General features: G+C 42.4%; 1 protein-coding gene across 13 annotated transcripts in view; it reads right to left on the reverse strand.

The window, feature by feature from the left end:
• Positions 1-22231, reverse strand: part of DEPDC5 (DEP domain containing 5, GATOR1 subcomplex subunit) — a 141604-nt gene that overhangs the window by 61333 nt on the left and 58040 nt on the right. For 8 of the 13 annotated variants that reach the window (XR_007121887.1, XM_047697297.1, XM_047697300.1 and 5 more), the window contains exons 18-24: positions 15595-15664; positions 13247-13283; positions 11911-12031; positions 9430-9650; positions 4631-4834; positions 2522-2657; positions 1419-1516 (exon numbers count right to left, since the gene is read on the reverse strand). Coding sequence is in view for 10 of the 13 variants with exons in the window: in XM_047697297.1 (XP_047553253.1) it covers positions 1419-1516; positions 2522-2657; positions 4631-4834; positions 9430-9650; positions 11911-12031; positions 13247-13283; positions 15595-15664 (887 nt within the window). In the remaining 3 variants the exon portion in view is untranslated. The remainder of the gene's footprint in view (positions 1-1418; positions 1517-2521; positions 2658-4630; positions 4835-9429; positions 9651-11910; positions 12032-13246; positions 13284-15594; positions 15665-22231) is intronic. The other 5 variants (XM_047697302.1, XM_047697303.1, XM_047697301.1 and 2 more) reach the window with 2 other exon arrangements.

Here is a 22231-nt window from a genome sequence, read left to right on the forward strand (position 1 = left end):
GAATCCCCTTGCTTCAGGTCACCAGTAAAACTAGGTCAAACTATAGTCCTGTGAGCCCTAGAGCAGTCCTCATTGGTACAACCCACTCCAAACAGCCTGGGAAGTTCAAAGTCTAGGTTCCTATAAAAATGGCCCCTTAGCTTAGCAAAATGGAAAGGTTGCCTTATGATGTTCTAAAGGCACTTTACAGGAATCTGGTAGCCCAGTGACATTTTCAGAACCCTGAGTGCACGCATAAAAAATATCTTATCCCCAAACTGTTATTCAGTTCATTTTCTCATTTAAAGAGAAAGAATAAAAGAGAGAGAGAGAGAGAAGAAAGGAAGGAGGGAAGAAGGGAAGAAAATGAATTAATTATAATCCTTTAGGGATTCATTTACTACCAACTGCTTTTCAATGCTTAGCCACAGACCTCTAGAAATATTGTTGGATAAAGCAGCCAACGAATGGAAATAACACTTCATACAACCAATCTCATACAATTTCACTTTCACTATACCTTCTTTAAGCTAAGTTATAGAAATGCAGTTAGTTACAGAAAACTAAGAGCAGCCCATTTCCACCCTGCCTCCCAAGTTTTAATGTTTTTCACACTCATGTTGAACAACAGCTCCTGTGAGGCTTTCCAAAATCTGTGCTCACCCATCCCAACTCCTACTCCCCTACATCCTAATGGTACTCTGAAAAGTGTGGTCGAAATGATGAACAGCAGTCTGAGTCAGGATACCTGGCCATGGGCTTGAGAGATTCAAGTAATATCTCTACACCTCTGGGCATTAAGTTGCCCCATGTGCAAAAAATATTTAATAGCATATGTCCTCCTAGGATGACTGCATGACAGGGGAGATATACAAGTACTTCCGGAAATCATATAACCTGTGTAAGTTTATCCTCTCCCCACTTCCACCTAGAACCCTCACCTGCTAACTCTCTAGGTAACCAAATTCTATGCCTTCAACTCTGAGGTGCTTGCCCACTTCTCGAAGCAAAAATGCCACCCTTCTCTTTTCTGATTGCACAACTGGAATCACACTGTTTCACTTTGGGCCTCTTCTGATTATTTTTACGCTGCTGGGTGAGGCCCCTACTCCCAGATCTGGAAGCTCCTTGAGAGCAGAGGCTACTCCTGCTGTCCCTGGTGTTACCCTCCACACCAAGCTCATATGCAGCCCTTGGTCACGACTCACTGACAGGCCAATGATGAATGCGGCTTGACCAATGTGTTCTTGGCTCAAAACGTAATGTGCGGCCCATTTCTAATTCCATGCATTATACAGCGCTGCTTCTAAATAGGTCACCCAAAATCGTGGCTGAAATGATCCCAGAATAGACTTGGCCCTGCTTCTCTGGTTCCCTGTGTCTTTTCTAATGTGAGCTTGCAACTCTGAGCATCCCAAGTTACCTCTTGGATTGGTTACCTGCACCACTGCTGCTAAGCAGGCTGACAGAAAGCTCTTCTGTTCCACTGAAGTTCAAGAAGGACATGCTGTCACCAGGCTGACGGGAAGTGCTGTGCCTGCAGAGAACAGAGCCCAGCCACCTGGCTTAATGCAGACCATCACCTCTTTCATCCTGCTTACCCTGTATCCCAGGAGTTTTCATCAAAAACAGCTCTGAATATCTGGCCACATGGGCTGGCAACAACTGGGAGCCATTATCACAGGCTACCAGGCTGCCGTGCTTGGTATGTGGGCCAGCTCTGGCCTCCCCCGTGGCCTGTTTGTCCTGCCCTCGCCCCCTCAAAACTACTCTCCCACTGCCATACAGAGCAGTCTGCCCTTTCTTGTCCTCAGCCTTCCCCTGCTCACATGGACAGGAGGATGTAAGGTGACTGAAAGGAGGTACCAACTTAAGCTGATAAAGAGGGTCAGGCCCTGCCCTATCTCATCCAACCCATGGCATGTCGAGGTGATTGAAAAGGGGGCCGAAGACTGCCCTTTGCCAAGTGTCTCCTAAAGCATCACAGGAACAGTGAGGCTGGAGGTCACCCCAGCTCATGTTTGCCAAGGCTTAACTGACTTTATTCCTGCACTGACTCTCTTGGCTGCCTTGTACCGCGTTCATAGCCCGGGTTCAGAAGAGTTGTCTCTATAAATGCAAGCCTTGATTTTCACTGCTTTTAGCATAAACAACTTCTAAACTCAACAGTGGAATTTCTCAGTGACCAAAACGACAAAAGTCATAGACAGATTGCCTGAAACATGCAGCATGAACCACCTGCCTCAGCACTCGGTCTCACCCTTGGCTAAGGTTTAGACGAAGCTCATGTTTGAGGTTTACAAAGTATGCTTTGAATGAAAGCTACAGCAGGGCCTGGGTAACACATGTGGCAACAGTGTCAGGCTATTTGCTTTGCACTTGGCCCAGTGAAAGGAATGGCACTGACAAAGGAATGGCTTGATCTCATCCTGCCCCTTCAAGTCACAGAAACATAACATTTGGTCAGCAGACTGTTCAGCCATGGTCCTGGGTGTTGGGGAGTTTCTCAAGGTACCTTCTGGAGCCCTACGCACATCCTCACCTTCCAGCTGCTTCATGATACGCTAACTCCAGCAGCTCTGCAGAGGAGTGAGTTGGGTCCCTCTGCCCGCTGCCCTGCAGCTCCTCCATATTCTGCCGGGTCTGGTGATGGATCTGGATGGCCTCTCCGGATGGTCCTACCCAGACAAAGATCCACTGAGCATCATTCCCACCCAACAGCCAGTGCTTTGTACTTAGCTTGATTCTTCCTTCTTGCCAGCTGCTGGGACATGGGTGCTGGGAGAGACCGTCAAGAGAGCACACCAAGGGGAACATTACACACATGACCCTCCAGCTTCCCAAAAGGACATCTCCTCTTCTGAGCAGGACTCACCCTCCTGTGGGGCCTCACACTTGTCATCCTGTTCAGCCTCAGAATACATTAGGAGCCTCTGTCTCATGCATGTCAAGCTGAGACACCATGGAGAAATACTGACGTATAGGAATAGAGGGCCCCTCCCAGGAGGGCTAACACAAACTAAACAAGGAACACAACAAGTAAAATGCCAATGACTCTGTTAACACATAAGGCAGTGACAACTGTAACTCTAAGCAGCAGAGGATGAGCAAGTGCAGAAAAGACATCGGGTAGGCGGAAAAGAAATCACCATGGGTGAAATCTACTAAAAAATGCTTCCTGGGGAAGAAGCTTCAGAGGTGAGTGTTCAGCAAGGTTAGCAGGAACTGAAAGAGAGGGTGGGTACCTGGGCAGAAGAAACAATGTGTATGAAATTGCAAATGTGGAGGAGCCAAAAGACAAGCAGGAGACCACCAGATGGGCTTAGGGAAGAACAGAACCTCTGAGGATGGGAGCAAGGAGACGCCAAGTAGGGGAGTTGGGCAAAGGAGGGCCTCAGCTATGAGCAGGCTGGGTGGGCAGGAGGAGGAAACAGAGGAAGTGGGGCCAGACAGTCCTGTATTAGGAAAGTGCACCTGATGGTTGGGAGCAAGAAAAGCTAGAGGTCACACAACAAACATCAACAGTTCTCATAAGAGAATCTGAAGGGAGCCCATGGGGATAACAATGTAGGGAAAGAGACATCGGGAAGAAACAAATCATGCGACTGATTATGGCAGGGAGAAGGAGGTCAAAGACGAGTTTGGGAGTAAACCCCCATTACAGCCCAAACAACCAGATTCATTTCTCACTTATTCAACTTTTAACACTAAAAGCAAGTGGAAAAGGAAATAACTAGACATGTGCAGGCATTCAGCAGGATCACCTCCATGAAAAAACCCTGGAGTTTAATGTATCTGTTCCCTCCCAGCCCAGTCAGAGCCCATTAAGCCGAAGTTTAATTTTAGCCACAGCTTTATAAAATCTTACTGTCATCCTCTGTAGGACAGAACACAGATCAAAGAGGACAGGCTAGGAAAAACAGTGAATTTGAAGAAAAAAATTTTCTTAAGTTTTGATTGCTTTTGAACTTAATTTAAATGGAATCATACAGAATGTACTTCTTTATGTCAGGCTTCTTTCATTATGTTTGTAAATTTCAACATAGGTTTGTATATGGTTGTAGTTCAATTTTATTTCTGTATAGCATCTCATTATAAAAAATAGAACCCACTTATTTTACACTTTTTTTCTTACTTATTTGAACTAAAAAACAAAACAAAACAAAACAAAAACACACAAAAAACAAACAAAAAAAAAGGTTCACCCATTTCTCAAAAAATGTCCTGTTTTCTTTTTTTCAGTTGTCAGAGACCCCTGAGAGAACACAGAGTAACCTAACTTCTGTGTAAGCAGGACAATAATATCACTATCCAGAGAGAGAGCTAGGAGAGGAAGGAATGAACAAGGAATGAGGGGCAATCATCTTAAGAAAGAAGGCGGGTGACAAAGTACAGTCCTTTGCAAACAAAAATGAGAAGCCCTTAGGTTTACATAGCTCGGTCATTACAAGGCCCTTTCCAAGCGTGCCCTCAAGAATTCTCACAAGAAACTTTGGGGTAGGCAGAATGGCCATGGTTATCCCCATCTCATGCGTGGGGCACCAGAGGTGTAGACAAGTTGAAATACTTGATCAAGCCACATGATTGGTTAGTGACAAGGACCAGGACCAGCAGCTCCCAGTCTAGGCTCTTTCCCAAGCAACCAACTTACCCACAGGAAAAGTGTGCATCCAGCGCCTTCTGTTGGAGGTGAGCTTCATGGGCATTCGTGAGGGGGCAAAGGGGTTAATGAGTGCCCGCTGGGGTGTGTATCCCCCGGGTCGAACATGCAGCATGGATTCCGCACTGCCTACGTGGAACCTCCCTGGTGCGCTTGAGTCTCGCTGTGGTGGCTCCATCATGTTTTCCAGGACATCTGTCAGTGATGGTAGGGGCACAAAGAGAAACCACAGATCATGGTGAAACCAGGAATGGGCAGGCAATCAGCCAAGCTGACCAGAATCTTGGATATCATACATGTTGGGAGTGAGAGAAATACATAAAATCACTGAACTATATAATGAAATGAAAATTTGATTCACTTTTTATTTTTTATTTTTATTTATTTTTTTTAAAGATTTTATTTATTTATTTGACAGAGAGAGTGATCACAAGTAGGCAGAGAGGCAGGCAGAGAGAGAGGAGGAAGCAGGCTCCCTGCCGAGCAGAGAGCCCGATGCAGGCCTCGATCCCAGGACCCTGGGACCATGACCTGAGCCGAAGGCAGAGGCTTTAACCCACTGAGCCACCTAGGTGCCCTGATTCACTTTTTAAATACCCGCGAGAGGGGCACCTGGGTGGCTCAGTCACTTAAGGGGTCTGACTCTTGATTTCAGCTCGGGTCATGACCCTAGGGTCCTCAGAGTTGAGCCCTGTGTGGGGCAATTCTCTCTCCCTCTCCCATTGCCCCTCCCCCATGCTTTCTCAATAAAGAAATACCTGAAAGAAGGGTATTCTGGTTCCTAAATTACTGGCCCAATGAAGTCACACCACAACCTGATGGGGAGGACCATACACACATCTGCCGGAGACCTTATACTTTTGAGCTGAATGCAACAATTCCCTGGGAGATAGGGTGAGTATATTCTATATGGAAGGAACAATAAAAATAGATATTTGAGGGGCACCTGGATGGCTCAGTCTGTTAAGCGTCTGCCTTCAGCTCAGGTCATGATCCCAGAGTCCTGGGATCAAGCCCCGCATTGGGCTCCCTACGTGGCAGGAAGCCTGCTTCTCCCTCTCCTACTCCCCCTGCTTGTGTTCCCTCTCTCGCTGTATGTCCCTCTCTGTCAAATAAATAAAATCTTTTAAAAATTTTTAAAAAATAGGTATTTGGTGCCTAGAAGTGCAGGTCCTGGCAGAGAGAGCAAATGTGTAGGCACACAAGACTACAGCCCCTTTGTGCTAGGGCCAAATAACTTCATTCCACCCCTTGCACTATTGGTAGGAATGTAAACTGGTGCAGACACTGTGGAGAAGAGTAAGGAGGTTCCTCAAAAAATTAAAAATAGAATTACCCTATGATATAGTAATCACACTACCAGGTATTTACCCAAAGAATACAAAAACACTAATTCAAAGGGATACATGCACCCCTATGTTTATAGCAGGATTATTTACAATAGCCAAATTATGGAAGCAGCCCAAGCATCCATCAATACATGAACAGAAAAAGATGTGGTATATAAATACAATGATAAATTATTCAGCCATGAAAAAGAATGAAAACTTATCATTTGCAATGACATGAGTGGAGCCAGAGAGTATTACAGTAAGCAAAATGTAAAACAAATGAGCAAAGGAGATAAAGAGAAAGAGGAACAAACCAAGAAACAGACTCTTAACTATAGAGAACAAACTGATAGTTACCAGAGGGGAGGTGGGTAGAGGCATGGGGATTAAGGAGTATACTTGTTGATGAGCAATGGGTGATGTACAGAATTGTTAAATCACTCTACTATATACCTGAAACTGATATAACACTGCATGTTAACTATACTGGAAATAATAAAATAAAAATAAATAAAATAAAAAACTTTGTTCTAGCCAAGAGCACACAGGTATAAGTGACATGCTCCATTTGAAGGCCTAGACCACAAATATCTCCACTCATAATTATCCCTTCTCTTTTCCCCTACTGTGCCAACTTTGAGGACCAGTGCTAATGATCATGGCATCCCAGGATGGAAGGATCCTGGGGCCCTAATGATTGGGTGGATCAGAACCCCTTCCTTCTAACTCAGTGACCTGGACATAAGAAAGCAATCAAATGCCACTGTGTTTAAAAAAAAAAATTCTTGGGAGAAAAGAATGAAGAAACGGATGCATCCAGTGCTGACCTGGCAAGGAGGTGGCATGATATTTAGACTCAACCTGTCCCCCATCCAATGGCAGACAGGTCCCTATTATAGAGATGGAGGCCACAGGCCACATAACCGAATTGGATCAGAGAGTTAAAACCCACAACCAGCATCCCTGGTGTGCATCCCATGTTCACTAAGCAATCACCCACGTTAGAAAGGGGAATCCAACAGATGCAAATTCCATGGCATCAAGGAATCTGTCTTGTCCACCAATATTTAGCCAATGCCTACCAAAGAACCTGGTATACAGTAATAGTTAATTCCTCAAAGCTGATTTGCATGCAAGAAGAGAACATTCAGATCTCCGTGAAAGCTGTATTTTTCACAGTTAGTTAATGAACCGATAATCTGGTTTACCAAGTAAAGAAGAATATGGTCTAGTTAGTTATCATGAAAGTAAAAGGAGAAAACCCAATTTTTTAAGAAGGTAAGTTCATGCTTTGAAAAGGATAAGAAATATGACTAAGGGATAAAATGGGTCAAAAATACATGTAGAGGAATGGGGAAATGTTTTTTATGCTATGTTGGGTAGGTAAATAGATAAGGCCCCCTGAGCATAGCAGAGAAATAGTAAACTAAGGGCCTATAGATTGTACTGCCTTACAATATTCCGGTGAATTGGTTTTTGGCTTTCTCAATAAACTCCCAAATATCACTAAAGGACATTGAAATCCATTCTACTATTCAGATAATTTTTAAGAAAACTATTTTCAAAGCTACTTTCAAAGCTATTTTCAAAGCTACAATGTTATTTCCCCAGAGAGCTGGATTTTAGAGTAAAAAAGCGTTTTGAAAGAATTAACGTTTAATTTAGCTTTTGTTACAGACCCTACCAAGAATATTTTCAGCAAAATGGGAGTACCTGTCATGTAAACTTAGATATTTCCATAAAGTGGGAAAAAGATAACCTAGAAAATTTCAAATGTATTAAAATTCCTTTGAATGCTAAAACTAACTAATGTGACATAGGTTATATACTACAGTCATGCAATTAAATATCTGCTCCTTTCTCTTTCAGCATTTCCTTTTTATACTTTGAGCCAGTTAAAAAACAAACAAACTTTTTCCTGTGGTCAAAAATTTTCCTAGGCCTGGAGCACCTGGGTGGCTCAGTTGCTTAAGTAACTGCCTTCAGCTCAGGTCATGATCCTGGAGTCCCAGGATCAAGTCCTGCATCAGGCTCCCTGCTCAGCAGGCACTCTGCTTCTCCCTCTGACCCTCTCCTTTCTCATGCTCTCTCTGTCTTACAAATAAATAAATAAAATTAAAACCAAAAATGTCCTAGGTCTTTGGCACAGTGTATATGATGCTGGAGCTAATGCCTTCCCTTTCAATGTCCTGGCACACAGAAAACAGTCCTCACCCTTCAGGAATCCTTCCAGGAGGGCAACAGAGGGCAGCTGCATGTATACAACATTCCTAAGTCACTGGTCAAAAGTCAGAAGGGCTATGCTTACATTTATAGAACATCTTCAAAATTAACAAAATTATAGAGAAAGAGAATGATTAGTGACAGTGTGTGGTTATAAAGGGGTAGCACAAGACAGCCTTGTGATGATGGAATAGTTTGGTATCTTAATTATGATGATACTCACAAATAAATAAATCTACACACATGATAAAACTGCATAGGAGGTGCCTGGCTGGCTCAGTTGGTAGAGCATATGACTCTTGATCTCAGAGTCATGAGTTCAAGACCCATGCTGGGCATGGTACTTAAAAAAAAAAAAAAACCTGCATAGACATACACATGCACAAATGAGTACATGTAAAGCTGGTGAAATCTGAATAAGCTCTGTGGCTTGTACCAATGTCAGTTTCTGTGACTGTGAGGTTGTCTACAATTGTACAACATGTCTCCATGGGGAAATGAATGAAAGGTACATAGGACCTCCCTGTGTGTGTACATGCGTGTGTAATTTGCAGTTTTCCATGAATCCATAATGATTTCAAATAGAAGTTTTTTCAGGAGGAGCCTGTAGACTCCAGCTGCAGGTGCTGTCGAATGGCAGGATGAGATACAGAAAAAGCAGCACCCACACTCGTTACTGCAAGCCAGGTTAGCAGGTGACTGCAAGAAATCTTACAGTAGAATATGAGGTAGAGGCTGTTTTAGGGATGGCACAAATGGCAGTGATAAGGAAATAAATAAACAGGGGTGCCTGGATGGCTCAGTCGGTTAAGTGTCTTCTTCAGCTCAGGTCATGATTTCAGGGTCCTGGGATTGAGTCCCATGTTGGCCTCCCTGCTCAGCAGTGAGTATGCTTCTCCCTCTACCTCTGTGTTCTCTCTCTCTCTCTTATTCTCTCTCAAGTAAATAAAGTCTTCAAAAAATTTAAAAATGTTTTAAAAAAGGAAATGAGCAAACATCTTTGACTCTGGGCCTAAGAAAGTCTCTACATTAACATAAGGAAAGGTATACAGTTACAGTGAAGGGGGAAAAGGTGTCAGAGGCACATACATACAGCTCAATGCACTGGCATGGAAATAATTAAGATATGGGACTGACACCCCACACCTGGTCACATCCCGTGCCCCCCAGCCCCTGCTATAGGAAGGGAGCTGTCCCCATCTGTCCCTAGCTGTGCCCATGCTTCAGCTCTCTGACCTCGAGTGCTGGTATAGCCCAAGGAGCTGCTGACTTCATACTGGTGCAGGTGGGGGTGTGGGATCATCAGGATGTTGGCACTCCTGCCCAGGGAGCTGTCATCAGAAGCCTGGCTCCTCACTTCCTCAGTGGGCAGTGCGCGGCTGGGCAAGGAAGGGCTGGATGAGACATCACAGGAGCTGGCGCTCTTCCGATTGTGACTCTCCCGCTCTCGCACAGACCTGACAGATGAGAGACAATGAGTTACCAACCAACAAGCGATGCTGCCCCACCCAGAACTGAAAACACAAAACTAGTCGCCACCCCAAGATACTTGGGAAACCAATAACAAAAATCCCCAATGTGATCTATGAGTGTGAAATAATGTAGGAAGTATTCTGCCTTGACCAGCTTGAGATGCTATGTAAGAACTGACTGTTTTCAAATGGCCCAAGTCTTAGAGTCATCGCTGTCAAGCAGTGACTGGTCCAGTCTGACCCTGCTTAATCCCCACTGATCCATCTCATATCCCTGAAAATGGGACAACTAAGCAGCATATGATATGATGCAAGAGAAAAGTACACGGTGCCACCTCAAGAGGCTTCCTGCATGAAAAATTGAGCCTAAATCTAATCAAGCCTCTGGAGGTCATTGCTGGTTTATAGGAAATCCAGAAAAGAGAGGAGAAGTTAAACATTATAACATAACAGCCAAATGAAGAAAGCAACACAACTACATTTAGAGAAAAAAAGACATTCCAATCAAATGCAATGTCTACATCTCTTTTAGATCCCAATTCAAACTAAAAATACATTTTTGAAACAACTGGGAAATCTAATTATAGACTAGCTAGTAGAAGATATGAAAGAATTAGTGCTAATTTTGGTACTTGTGATTACTTATTCTTATCTGTTAGAGACATACACTATAGTATTTACAGGTTTTTAAAAAAGGATTTGCTTTAGAACACTCAAGCAAAATGCAAAATGTGGGGAAAGTAATGAAATGAGTCTCTCAAGACACTGAGCACTCTTCATTATACTACTCCATTTGAGCATGTTTGAACATGTCCTTAATAAAGGTTTAAAAAACAGTATACTCTTATTAAAACATAAAACTCCCTAAGGGGGAAATCTCTGAAAGCAGTAGGAGGAAGGATCAAAAGGGGAGAAGCCCAATGGGGAGACAAAAAGGAAAAGTTAGCAACTATAGATAAGGCTTGCCCTCTGGCATCAGAGCTGTTTGCTTTCCACCTGGAAGGATTTTGCCTTAAGTCAGAGCTTAAACAGCCTGAAAACAGATCCCCTGGGCTGACCATATGTACATTATTGCAACAGTAAATATATATGGACACTAGTGTATGCTCAGTCCTGCACAGGGTACAGAGCACCAAAACATGGTCTGCTCCCTCAGGGAACATATAACCTAGGTCTCTGAAATACCAGGTCTTGCCACCTTTCATTAGAAAAAGGAAAACCAAGGATCTTGGACCATGAAAGCATTTTAAAATACTCCAAATGAAAGCATGACCGAGCCCCTAAGCAGCATCTATGTGTGGGAGAGCTGTAGTTAATGGCACTGAATGTTCTCAACATTTAGGAAATGTTTTGTCTGAGCTCTAAATGTTTTCATCTTGGGGATGAGGAAAAAGGACAGAAGATAATCATGTGGCCACTATAAGCTCATTTACCAATGTGAAGGGATGCATTATTTTTCCAATCACCCACTTGTGCTTAAATAAACTTGCATATTTAAGAAATCTGGAAAATGGGCTTGTGGTACTTGGTTCACAAGGGCGGGAGGAAGCCCTGGGATAGAGATGGCTTTTTTTTTAACATAATACTCAGAAATTAATATATTGGTAAATCTAACTACATCACTCTTAAAGACTATCTTATGACCAAACACCATGGAGCAATTTAAAAAGCAATTAAAGAGGGATGCCTGGGTGGCTCGGTCGGTTAAGCAGCTACCTTTGGCTCAGGTCATGATCCCAGCGCCCTGGGATCGAGTCCCACATAGGGCTCCTTACTCCGCAGGGAGCCTGTTTCTCCCTCTGCCTCTGCCTGCCTGCCTGTACTCTCTCTATCTCTCTGACAAATAAATAAATAAAATCTTATTTAAAAAAAGAGCAATTAAAGAGAAGCCTCTTGCCCTCTGGGAATAAAAAAGCCAAAAGGAACTGTGGATCTATAGGATCTATACGTATTAGTAGCAGCCCAGTGAGAAAAAGATTCTAGAATCTGTGAATTGTTTCTCTTGGTTAGAAAAAGCAGAACGCTCTCTTTATTTGGAAAAAATACTTCCTGCAAATATAGCTAACAAAATGGGTGGGCCAGAGAACCTGGAAACAAAATCCCCAATGAACTACATGGTATAGCTTCCATTGGCTGATTTTAATTTAAAACAATTTCAGGGTTGTACTCATGAAGGTTCCTACAGGCCCTCAGATTTTTTCCAAGCAACTTTTATATACACCCCAAAGTGAATCTGGCAAAAAACCTGCAGGTGGCGAGGCGCTGAGCCCGGGATGGGCCTGGTAGCCTGAAAACTTGGGCGTCGTAGGCATCATAATCTACTTGGATGGGAAGGGCGTTCTCAGGTTCTTTTGGTGTCCCAAGAGCTGAAATGCATAAATCACACAAATAGTCATTAAAACACATTTCAACCAGATGCCTTCGGAGGGTCGTCGTCAAAATCCGCAAGGCAGAGATGATCACCGTCATGACCGCCCAAGAAAAGTGAGATAAGGGACGCCTGGGTGGCTCAGTTGGTTAAGCAGCTGCCTTCGGCTCAGGTCATGATCCCAGTGTCCTGGGATCGAGTCCCACATCGGGCTCCTAGCTTGGCAGAAAGCCTGCTTCTCCCTCTGCCTCTGCCTGCCGCTCTGTCTGCCTGTGCTCGCTCATGCTGTCTCTCTCTCTCTCTCTCTCTGACAAATAAATAAATAAAATCTTAAAAAAAAAAAAAAAAGAAAAAAGAAAAGCAAGATAATAATCCATTCATCAGGTTGTTGAAATTAAATGACTTACATGTCAAAGTGATACAGAAAATAACACTAGCACTAAGGTACATAGGTGGCTCAGTTAAGCATCAAATTCTTGATTTTGGCTCAGGTCATGATGTCATGATTGTGAGATCGAACCCTGCATAGGGCTCTGTGCTCAGCGTAGAGTCTACTTTACATTCTTTCTCTCCCTCTGCCTCTCCCCCACCCACCTGCTCTCTATCTCTCAATCTCTCTCTCTCTCAAAATAAATTTTAAAATATTAAAAAAAGAAAAAGAAAAGAATATAGCACTAAAGAGAAAGTTTTGGCAATATTTCATTCTTCTGTGATTCCACTTAAAAAAGATCATCTTAGGGCGCCTGGGTGGCTCAGTGGGTTAAGCCTCTGCCTTCGGCTCAGGTCATGATCTCAGGGTCCTGGGATCGAGGCCCGCATCGGGCTCTCTGCTCAGCGGGGAGCCTGCTTTCTCCTCTCTCTCTCTATGCCTGCCTCTCTGCATACTTGTGATCTCTCTCTCTGTTTCAAATAAATAAATAAAAATCTTTAAAAAAAAAAAAAAAAAAAAAAAGATCATCTTAATATGTAACACAGTTAGTACTTTAAAATTTTCTACCCAATCCCTACGACTGATCTAAGGAAAAGAAAAACAAGGTTTGTCACCATCCATTTTGTAAGTGATGGGACAAAAATATACAAGGTGGTTAAGGGACCTTCCAAAGGGAACTCCAGTTTCCCAACTTGGTGGTTTATGCGACCTCACATGATCTTGTTGCCATGGCTTAGCTGACTCTTTCTAAAAGGGATGAAAGGAGGTCACAAAAATACTCACATGTATCACGGCCATTTTTTGCTTTCTCAGAGGCAGGCTGTAAAATTAAATAGATAATTAATCACTGTCTCCTCTGCCAGAACAGAACTTATCACAAGGCACACACGTAGGTGGCTGCTCCCCAGGGAAGGGACCATGCCTTCCCCCTCACTGAAACTGACGAAAAGGCAGGAGGGAACACTTGAGGCCCACCTACCTCAGTATCAGGCCCTACCCGGCCCACTTCACACCTTGGTCACCCTCAAAACTCTATCCAATAGGGATATGCACCCCACCTTCAGGAAAGGATATTCAATTCTAAAGAGAAAAAGGGACTTGCTCAAAGTCACATGGTTAGCAGCTGGCAGAGCCAAAATCCAAGCCCAGTCCTTCATGCTCTTGGTCAGTCCACTGGATTGTATGTCCTACCGTGGCTTGCTCCTACCTGACCCTAAGCCCTGCATGCATGCCTCCCCCTTCCCCATGGTACTCTCAACCGGTCTGCCTACCCCCACAAGAGCTCAGCACTCAGTGGATCACCCAGTATGCTGAAATGGCATACAGAGATAGAAAACAGAGGGAGCTTTTTTTTTCCCACAAATATTTTTCAGGACCCTTTAAACTTTCGTAACAATACTCATTGTTTCTTCTTTAAAATGATCATGTTGGGATGCCTGAGTGGCTCAGTCAGTTAAGCATCTGCCTTTGGCTCAGGTCATGATCCCAGAGTCCTGGGATTGAGCCCTACATTGGGCTCCCTGCTCAGTGGAGACCCTGCTTCTCCCTTCGCCCCTCACCCTCTCACCCCACTTGTTTTCTCTCGATCCCTCTCTCAAATATATAAAAAAAAATCTTCAAAATAAAATAAAATAATTGTTTTGCAGGGGCACCTGAGTGGCTCAGTTAGGTGTCCACCTCTCAATTTCAGCTCAGTTCATGACCTCAGGGTCGTGAGATCAAGCCCCACGTCAGGCTCCATGCTCAGCAGAGAATCTGTTGGAGATTCTCTCTCTCTCTGTGCCCCCTCCCCCCCGCTTACATGCAGCATGAGTGCCCTCGTTCTCTCTCTCTCAAATAATAAATCTTGTGGGGGAAAAAGAAAAAGACAAAAATGGTCATGTTGCAGAGAAGTTCCTCTGTGTTCCTCTTTGCCCAGAAGGGTTGTGATGAAGGCATAAAACCTCAGAGGACAGGAGGTGGCCCTTTCTGGGCAGAGTCCCTTCTCCCATCACTTCACTACTTGACATGGCCTATTTTAGTAGGAATCCTTGTAGTCCTTGAAATTAACATTTTCCTTATTAGACAAGTAACATTAACCCCCCATACTCCCCCAGAAAGGAAGAAATGGCCCTGATACTACCAACACAGCAACAATGGGACAACTTTCAGAGTTCAGCTCTGGTACAAACAGACAGCTGGGTGAGAGCACACTGGTATACCATCTACAAACCTAACAGTCTGTTCTTCTCTTCATATTACATCAAAAACACCCTTTAAGATTCTTAAAACTGGCATTTTTATTGGCTATGAATATATTCCATTGAGTGGATATCTCATGGTTTACTTAGTCATTTCCCTATTATCTTCAACTTGTCACTATTATAAATAATACAGGACCAAGACTTCACTTGCATTCAATAAAGCTCAGTTATTTCCTTAGACCACATGGCCAAAATGGAATTATCTGATTAAGTAGCATGAACATTTGCACTGCTGTTGATATACATGGCTGAATGCTTTTCATAAGTATGGTACACCAACCAGGTACTCAAGTACCAACTTCACCACTTTTTCTAGGACTTGGTATAATTATTTTGTTTTAAGGCTATCTGGTAAGCAGGGGTGCCTGGCTGGCTTAGTCCGTACAGCATGTGACTCTTGATCTTCGGGTTGTTAAGTCTGGGTGTAGCAATTACTTAAAAATGAAATGTTTAAATATAAAGTTAAATAAAATAAACCCATTTGGTGAGCAAAAAATAATCCTATTCTTGTTTGAATTTGCATTTCTTTACCACTAAGATTTGATCTTTTCATATTTCCCCTTTGCTGCAATGCATGCCCATGTCTTTGTCCCCAAAGGTATCTGAGAGGTCACAGTATCTGAATAAACCAGTCACATCATAACTAAAATAATTCTTTTCATTATTAAGGCACTACAAATAATTGTCATACTTTTCCCAAAGATATTTCTTATGGTCTGGGAGGGTTTGCCTTGTTATTGATGTATTTAATGTGGAAAATTACAAAGCTCTAAGACGAGTATCTTAAACTTATTAATGACCGTAAGGGAGAAGGGCATATCTCGGGACCAAAATAACCATGTTGGTGAGCAACTATCCCTGAAGGGTCTGGAGGTTGGTGACACCTACCTTCTTTCCTGCCAGTTTTATTCGTGGGGTGAAACTGTTACAAAAGAGCTGGCTTTTGGATGTATAGAAACTGTGAAAGAAGAAAGGGTCATTAATCTAAGCTCCTTTCATTTTAAACTTCAAGACACAATTAAAACGCAAGCCATGGATTAGCCCTCTTGTGACTGCCTGTGTCTCAGGGTTCACTCATTCCCCCAATTCTAACTTGTTCTGTAATTACTGTAAAACATTAAATATGGTTTTAATTATTGTTCTTTCATTCTCCATAAACTGTTTCATGCTAACTGGATGAGAATCTCCTCCTTAAATCTATTTATACCATGATACTTTTGCATCTTGATACTTGGCATGATGCTGGGCCCAAGGGTGCTCCTTATTGGTTGAATAGTATTTGGTAAGCAAGAATAAATCATGCAAGGAAAGAAAAAAGTGGTCTCATGAAAAGATAGCACAGGGGTGGCTCAGTCTGTTGAGCATCTGACTCTTGATCTTAGCTCACATCTTGATCTCAGGGTTGTAAGTTCAAGCCCTGCACTGGGCTCCATCCTGGCCATGGAATCTACTTAAGAAGAAAGAAAAGAAAAGAAAGGAAGAGAAAAGGGAAAAAAAAAAAAAAAGAAAAAAGGAAAGGGAAAAAAAGAAGACACAAACCATCAAATTCCTACCCCTTTGAAAATCACATTTGTCATGTCAGTCACTGGGAGACCCAAGCTGGCCCTGGGTATACTGAATGAATGAGTAAATAGAGGCTATACAGCCTTTTCCATTTCTCAGGCATGTCTCTGTATCCTCTTTAATCTATAATTAATTTATGGGAAGGATGTTCTGAATACTAACCAATCCCTACCTTCCATCATAACTCTGATCATAAGAAAAAAAAAAAGGCAGGATCAATAGATAACCAGCAGACATTAGGGCAAACATAGTAACTAACACTTATGTGCACAAGAACATAAGAATACTAACTGCAGTGAGACCTGGAGTCCAACCAGCCCCTGGCACTTGGCCACTCCAAGTGGTACCAAGGAAAAGTGCCATGTAGAAGATGTAGCTCTGTTTCCAGATATTAATTACAAAAGATCTGAGGGAAGTGATGAATCACTAAATTCTACTCCTGAAACCAATATTACACTATATGTTAACTAAATCAAATTTAAATAAAAATTTGAAAAAATATAAATAAATAAAAATTTAAAAAATTTGTGTGGCAAAGTGATGTTAGCCACAACAATGGGTTTCCACTAGATTTATCCACATGAAATTGCTGTGTTTGAAAGTCAAAACCAGTCTCCTATCACAATTTCAAATGGTTTAAACCAACAGTTTCAGCTTTGCCATGAACTTGTTGTTCAACCCTCGCAAGCCACTTTCCCTCTCTGGAACTCAGGTTCCTCAGCTATACAGTGTGACTGGAGGTCTCTATGATCTCCAAAACAGTCTCTGGAGATAGTCGGTGATATCCCCCACCTTCGTAACTCTTCGTAACTTCGTAACATCTGCTATTAATTTACTTTTTGGATCTATTTTCATTACTAACCAGCAATACTTGGGGAGTGATAAGTTTTCACTGAAGACAATTTGATTATGCTTCAGGTAAGCTCTCTGGCCTTGTGGGATGCTTTTGAAGAGGCTGCAGACAGAATGAGATCAATGGCCCCTATGAGCGGCCATGTAGCCCAGGCAGCCAGCCCTCTTTGCTCCTGTCCCTGGATGGCTCAAGCAAGTAAGACTCACAATGAGAAGTGAAAAGCAGGCCTCAGGCCATCCCAGCTCTCAAATTCTGAAGCCCCACCTATGTGAATCTATCATCCATCTTAAATGGCATCAGAGAGCCAATTTGGCATGAAAAATAAAGTGATGCATCAGGAAACCTTCAAGTTATTAATTAAAATTTGAGGAAATTACAGTGCTAAAATTCTTATATAATTTTTTGTGTGCTACAGCTACTCTGTCCTTTAATTATTTCCTAAACTAAACATAAAACCATGAAATATGGTGTATAATTAAACAGTAGCTATTTTCTTATGGGCAAAGAATCTGAATGTCTATTTAAAGATTACAAAGCCAAAACTAATTAAAGGGCTGACAAAAAAGAAGATACATTGCTCCCTGAAATAAGTGAAAAATCAAAAAAGTTCAGGGGGGAGGAGTCAAGATGGCGGAGAAGTAGCAGGCTGAGACTACTTCAGGTAGCGGGAGATCAGCTAGATAGCTTATCTAAAGATTGCAAACACCTACAAATCCAACGGGAGATCAAAGAGAAGAAGAACACCAACTCTAGAAACAGAAAATCAATCACTTTCTACACGGTAGGACTGGCGGAGAAGTGAATCCAAAGCGACGGGAAGATAGACCGCAGGGGGAGGGGCCGGCTCCCGGCAAGCGGCAGAGCAAAGGAGCACAAAATCGGGCCTTTTAAAAGTCTGTTCCGCTGAGGGACATCGCTCCAGAGGCTTAACTGGGGTGAAGCCCACGCGGGGTCAGCGTGGCCTCAGGTCCCTCAGGGTCACAGAAGGATCGGGGGTGTCTGAGTGTCGCAGAGCTCACAGGTATTAGAACGGGGAAGCCGGCTACAGAGACAGAGCCGAGGAGTGACTCTCAGCTCGGGGTTACCTTGAACCGGTTGCAGGCTCGGTCAGCTCGGAGCGCGGCCGGAGGCCAGGGTGGCGGGAGTCATTGGGCGCTGTTCTCTGGGGGCGCACTGAGGAGTGGGGCCCCGGGCTCTCAGCTCCTCTGGGCCAGAGACCGGGAGGCCGCCATCTTCATTCCCGCCCTCCGGAACTCTACGGCAAGCGCTCAGGGAACAAAAGCCCCGAAAGCAAACCCGAGCGACTACTCAGCTCTTCAGCGTGGCCCGGGTAAGGGCGGTGCAACTCCGCCTGGGGCAAAGACGCTTGAGAATCACTACAGCAGGCCCCTCCCCCAGAAGATCAGCAAGAAACCCAGCCAGGACGAAGTTCACCTACCAAGGAGTGTAGTTTCAATACCAAGGAGAGGTGCCTCCTTAGCGCAGTAGGCAGCACGTCAGTCTCATAATCAATACCAAGGAGAGCGGTGGAATTCCAGAGGAGGAGAAAGCAAAGCACGGAACTCATGGCTTTCTCCCCATGATTCTTTAGCCTTGCAGTTAAATTAGTTTTTTTTTCTTTTCTTTTTCAATTTTTTTTTCTTCTTCTGCTAAATTTTTTTAACTTTTACCCTTTTCTTTTTTAACATTTTTAAACTAGTTTATCTAATATATATATATATTTTTTCTCCTTTTTATACTTTTTCATTATTGGTTTTCTTTTTTTAATTTTTTTTTTCTTTCTTTCTGAACCTATTTTTATCCCCTTTCTCCCCCCCACGATTTGGGATCTCTTCTGATTTGGCTAAAGCATATTTTCCTGGGGTTGTTGCCACCCTTTTAGTATTTTACTTGCTCCTTCATATACTCTTATCGGGACAAAATGACGAGGTGGAAAAATTCACCACAAAAAAAAGAACAAGAGGCAATACCAAAGGCTAGGGACCTAATCAATACAGACATTGGTAATATGTCAGATCCAGAGTTCAGAATGACGATTCTCAAGGTTCTAGCTGGGCTCGAAAAAGGCATGGAAGATATTAGAGAAACCCTCTCGGGAGACATAAAAGCCCTTTCTGGAGAAATAAAAGAACTAAAATCTAACCAAGTTGAAATCAAAAAAGCTATTAATGAGGTGCAAACAAAAATGGAGGCTCTGACGGCTAGGATAAATGAGGCAGAAGAAAGAATTAGCGATATAGAGGACCAAATGACAGAGAATAAAGAAGCTGAGCAAAAGAGGGACAAACAGCTACTGGATCACGAGGGGAGAATTCGAGAGATAAGTGACACCATAAGACGAAACAACATTAGAATAATTGGGATTCCAGAAGAAGAGGAAACAGAGAGGGGAGCAGAAGGTATATTGGAGAGAATTATTGGAGAGAATTTCCCCAATATGGCAAAGGGAACAAGCATCAAAATCCAGGAGGTTCAGAGAACCCCCCTCAAGATCAATAAGAATAGGTCCACACCCCGTCACCTAATAGTAAAATTAACAAGTCTTAGTGACAAAGAGAAGATCCTGAAAGCAGCCCGGGAAAAGAAGTCTGTAACATACAATGGTAAAAATATTAGATTGGCAGCAGACTTATCCACAGAGACCTGGCAGGCCAGAAAGAGCTGGCATGATATATTCAGAGTACTAAATGAGAAAAACATGCAGCCAAGAATACTATATCCAGCTAGGCTATCATTGAAAATAGAAGGAGAGATTAAAAGCTTCCAGGACAAACAAAAACTGAAAGAATTTGCAAATACCAAACCAGCTCTACAGGAAATATTGAAAGGGGTCCTCTAAGCAAAGAGAGACCCTAAAAGTAGTAGATCAGAAAGAAACAGAGACAATATACAATAACAGTCACCTTACAGGCAATACAATGGCACTAAATTCATATCTCTCAATACTTACCCTGAATGTTAATGGGCTAAATGCCCCAATCAAAAGACACAGGGTATCAGAATGGATAAAAAAACAAAAACCATCTATATGTTGCCTACAAGAAACTCATCTTAAACCTGAAGACACCTCCAGATTTAAAGTGAGGGGGTGGAAAAGAATTTACCATGCTAATGGACATCAGAAGAAAGCAGGAGTGGCAATCCTTATATCAGATCAATTAGATTTTAAGCCAAAGACTATAATAAGAGATGAGGAAGGATACTATATCATACTCAAGGAACTATCCAACAAGAAGATCTAACAATTTTAAATATCTATGCCCCTAACATGGGAGCAGCCAACTATATAAACCAATTAATAACAAAATCAAAGAAACATATCGACAATAATACAATAATAGTAGGGGACTTTAACACTCCCCTCACTGAAATGGACAGATCATCCAAGCAAAAGATCAACAAGGAAATAAAGGCCTTAAATGACACACTGGACCAGATGGACATCACAGATATATTCAGAACTTTTCATCCCAAAGCAACAGAATACACATTCTTCTCTAGTGCACATGGAACATTCTCCAGAATAGATCACATTCTTGGTCCTAAATCAGGTCTCAACCGTTATCAAAAGATTGGAATCATTCCCTGCATATTTTCAGACCACAATGCTCTGAAGCTAGAACTCAATCACAAGAGGAAATTTGGAAAGAACCCAAATACATGGAGACTAAACAGCATCCTTCTAAAGAATGAATGGGTCAACCAGGAAATTAAAGAAGAATTGAAAAAATTCATGGAAACAAATGATAATGAAAACACAACGGTTCAGAATCTGTGGGACACAACAAAGGCAGTCCTGAGAGGAAAATATATAGCGGTACAAGCCTTTCTCAAGAAACAAGAAAGGTCTCAGGTACACAACCTAACCCTACACCTAAAGGAGCTGGAGAAAGAACAAGAAAGAAACCCTAAACCCAGCAGGAGAAGAGAAATCATAAAGATCAGAGCAGAAATCAATGAAATAGAAACCAAAAAAACAATAGAACAAATCAACAAAACTAGGAGCTGGTTCTTTGAAAGAATTAATAAGATTGATAAACCCCTGGCCAGACTTATCAAAAAGAAAAGAGAGAGGACCCAAATAAATAAAATCATGAATGAAAGAGGAGAGATCATAACGAAATACAAAGAAATACCAAAGAAATACAGACAATTATAAGAACATACTATGAGCAACTCTACGCCAACAAATTTGACAATCTGGAAGAAATGGATGCATTCCTAGAGACATATAAACTACCACAACTGAACCAGGAAGAAATAGAAAGCCTGAACAGACCCATAACCAGTAAGGAGATTTAAACAGTCATCAAAAATCTCCAAACGAACAAAAGCCCAGGGCCAGACGGCTTCCCGGGGGAATTCTACCAAACATTTAAAGAAGAACTAATTCCTATTCTCCTGAAACTGTTCCAAAAAATAGAAATGGAAGGAAAACTTCCAAACTCATTTTATGAGGCCAGCATCACCTTGATCCCAAAACCAGACAAGGATCCCATCAAAAAAGAGAACTACAGACCAATATCCTTGATGAACACAGATGCAAAAATTCTCGCCAAAATACTAGCCAATAGGATTCAACAGTACATTAAAAGGATTATTCACCACGACCAAGTGGGATTTATTCCAGGGCTGCAAGGCTGGTTCAACATCCGCAAATCAATCAATGTGATATAACACATTAATAAAAGAAAGAACAAGAACCATATGATACTCTCCATAGATGCTGAAAAAGCATTTGACAAAGTACAGCATCCCTTCCTGATCAAAACCCTTCAAAGTGTAGGGATAGAGGGCACATACCTCAATATTATCAAAGCCATCTATGAAAAACCCACCGCAAATATCATTCTCAATGGAGAAAAACTGAAAGTTTTTCCGCTAAGGTCAGGAACACGGCAGGGATGTTAGTTATCACCACTGCTATTCAACATAGTACTAGAAGTCCTAGCCTCAGCAATCAGACAACAAAAGGAAATTAAAGGCATCCAAATCGGCAAAGAAGAAGTCAAACTATCACTCTTTGCAGATGATATGATACTCTATGTGGAAAACCCAAAAGACTCCACTCCAAAACTGCTAGAACTTGTACAGGAATTCAGTAAAGTG

The sequence above is a fragment of the Lutra lutra genome, chromosome 12, assembly GCF_902655055.1.
Source record: "Lutra lutra chromosome 12, mLutLut1.2, whole genome shotgun sequence".
NCBI lineage: Eukaryota > Metazoa > Chordata > Mammalia > Carnivora > Mustelidae > Lutra > Lutra lutra.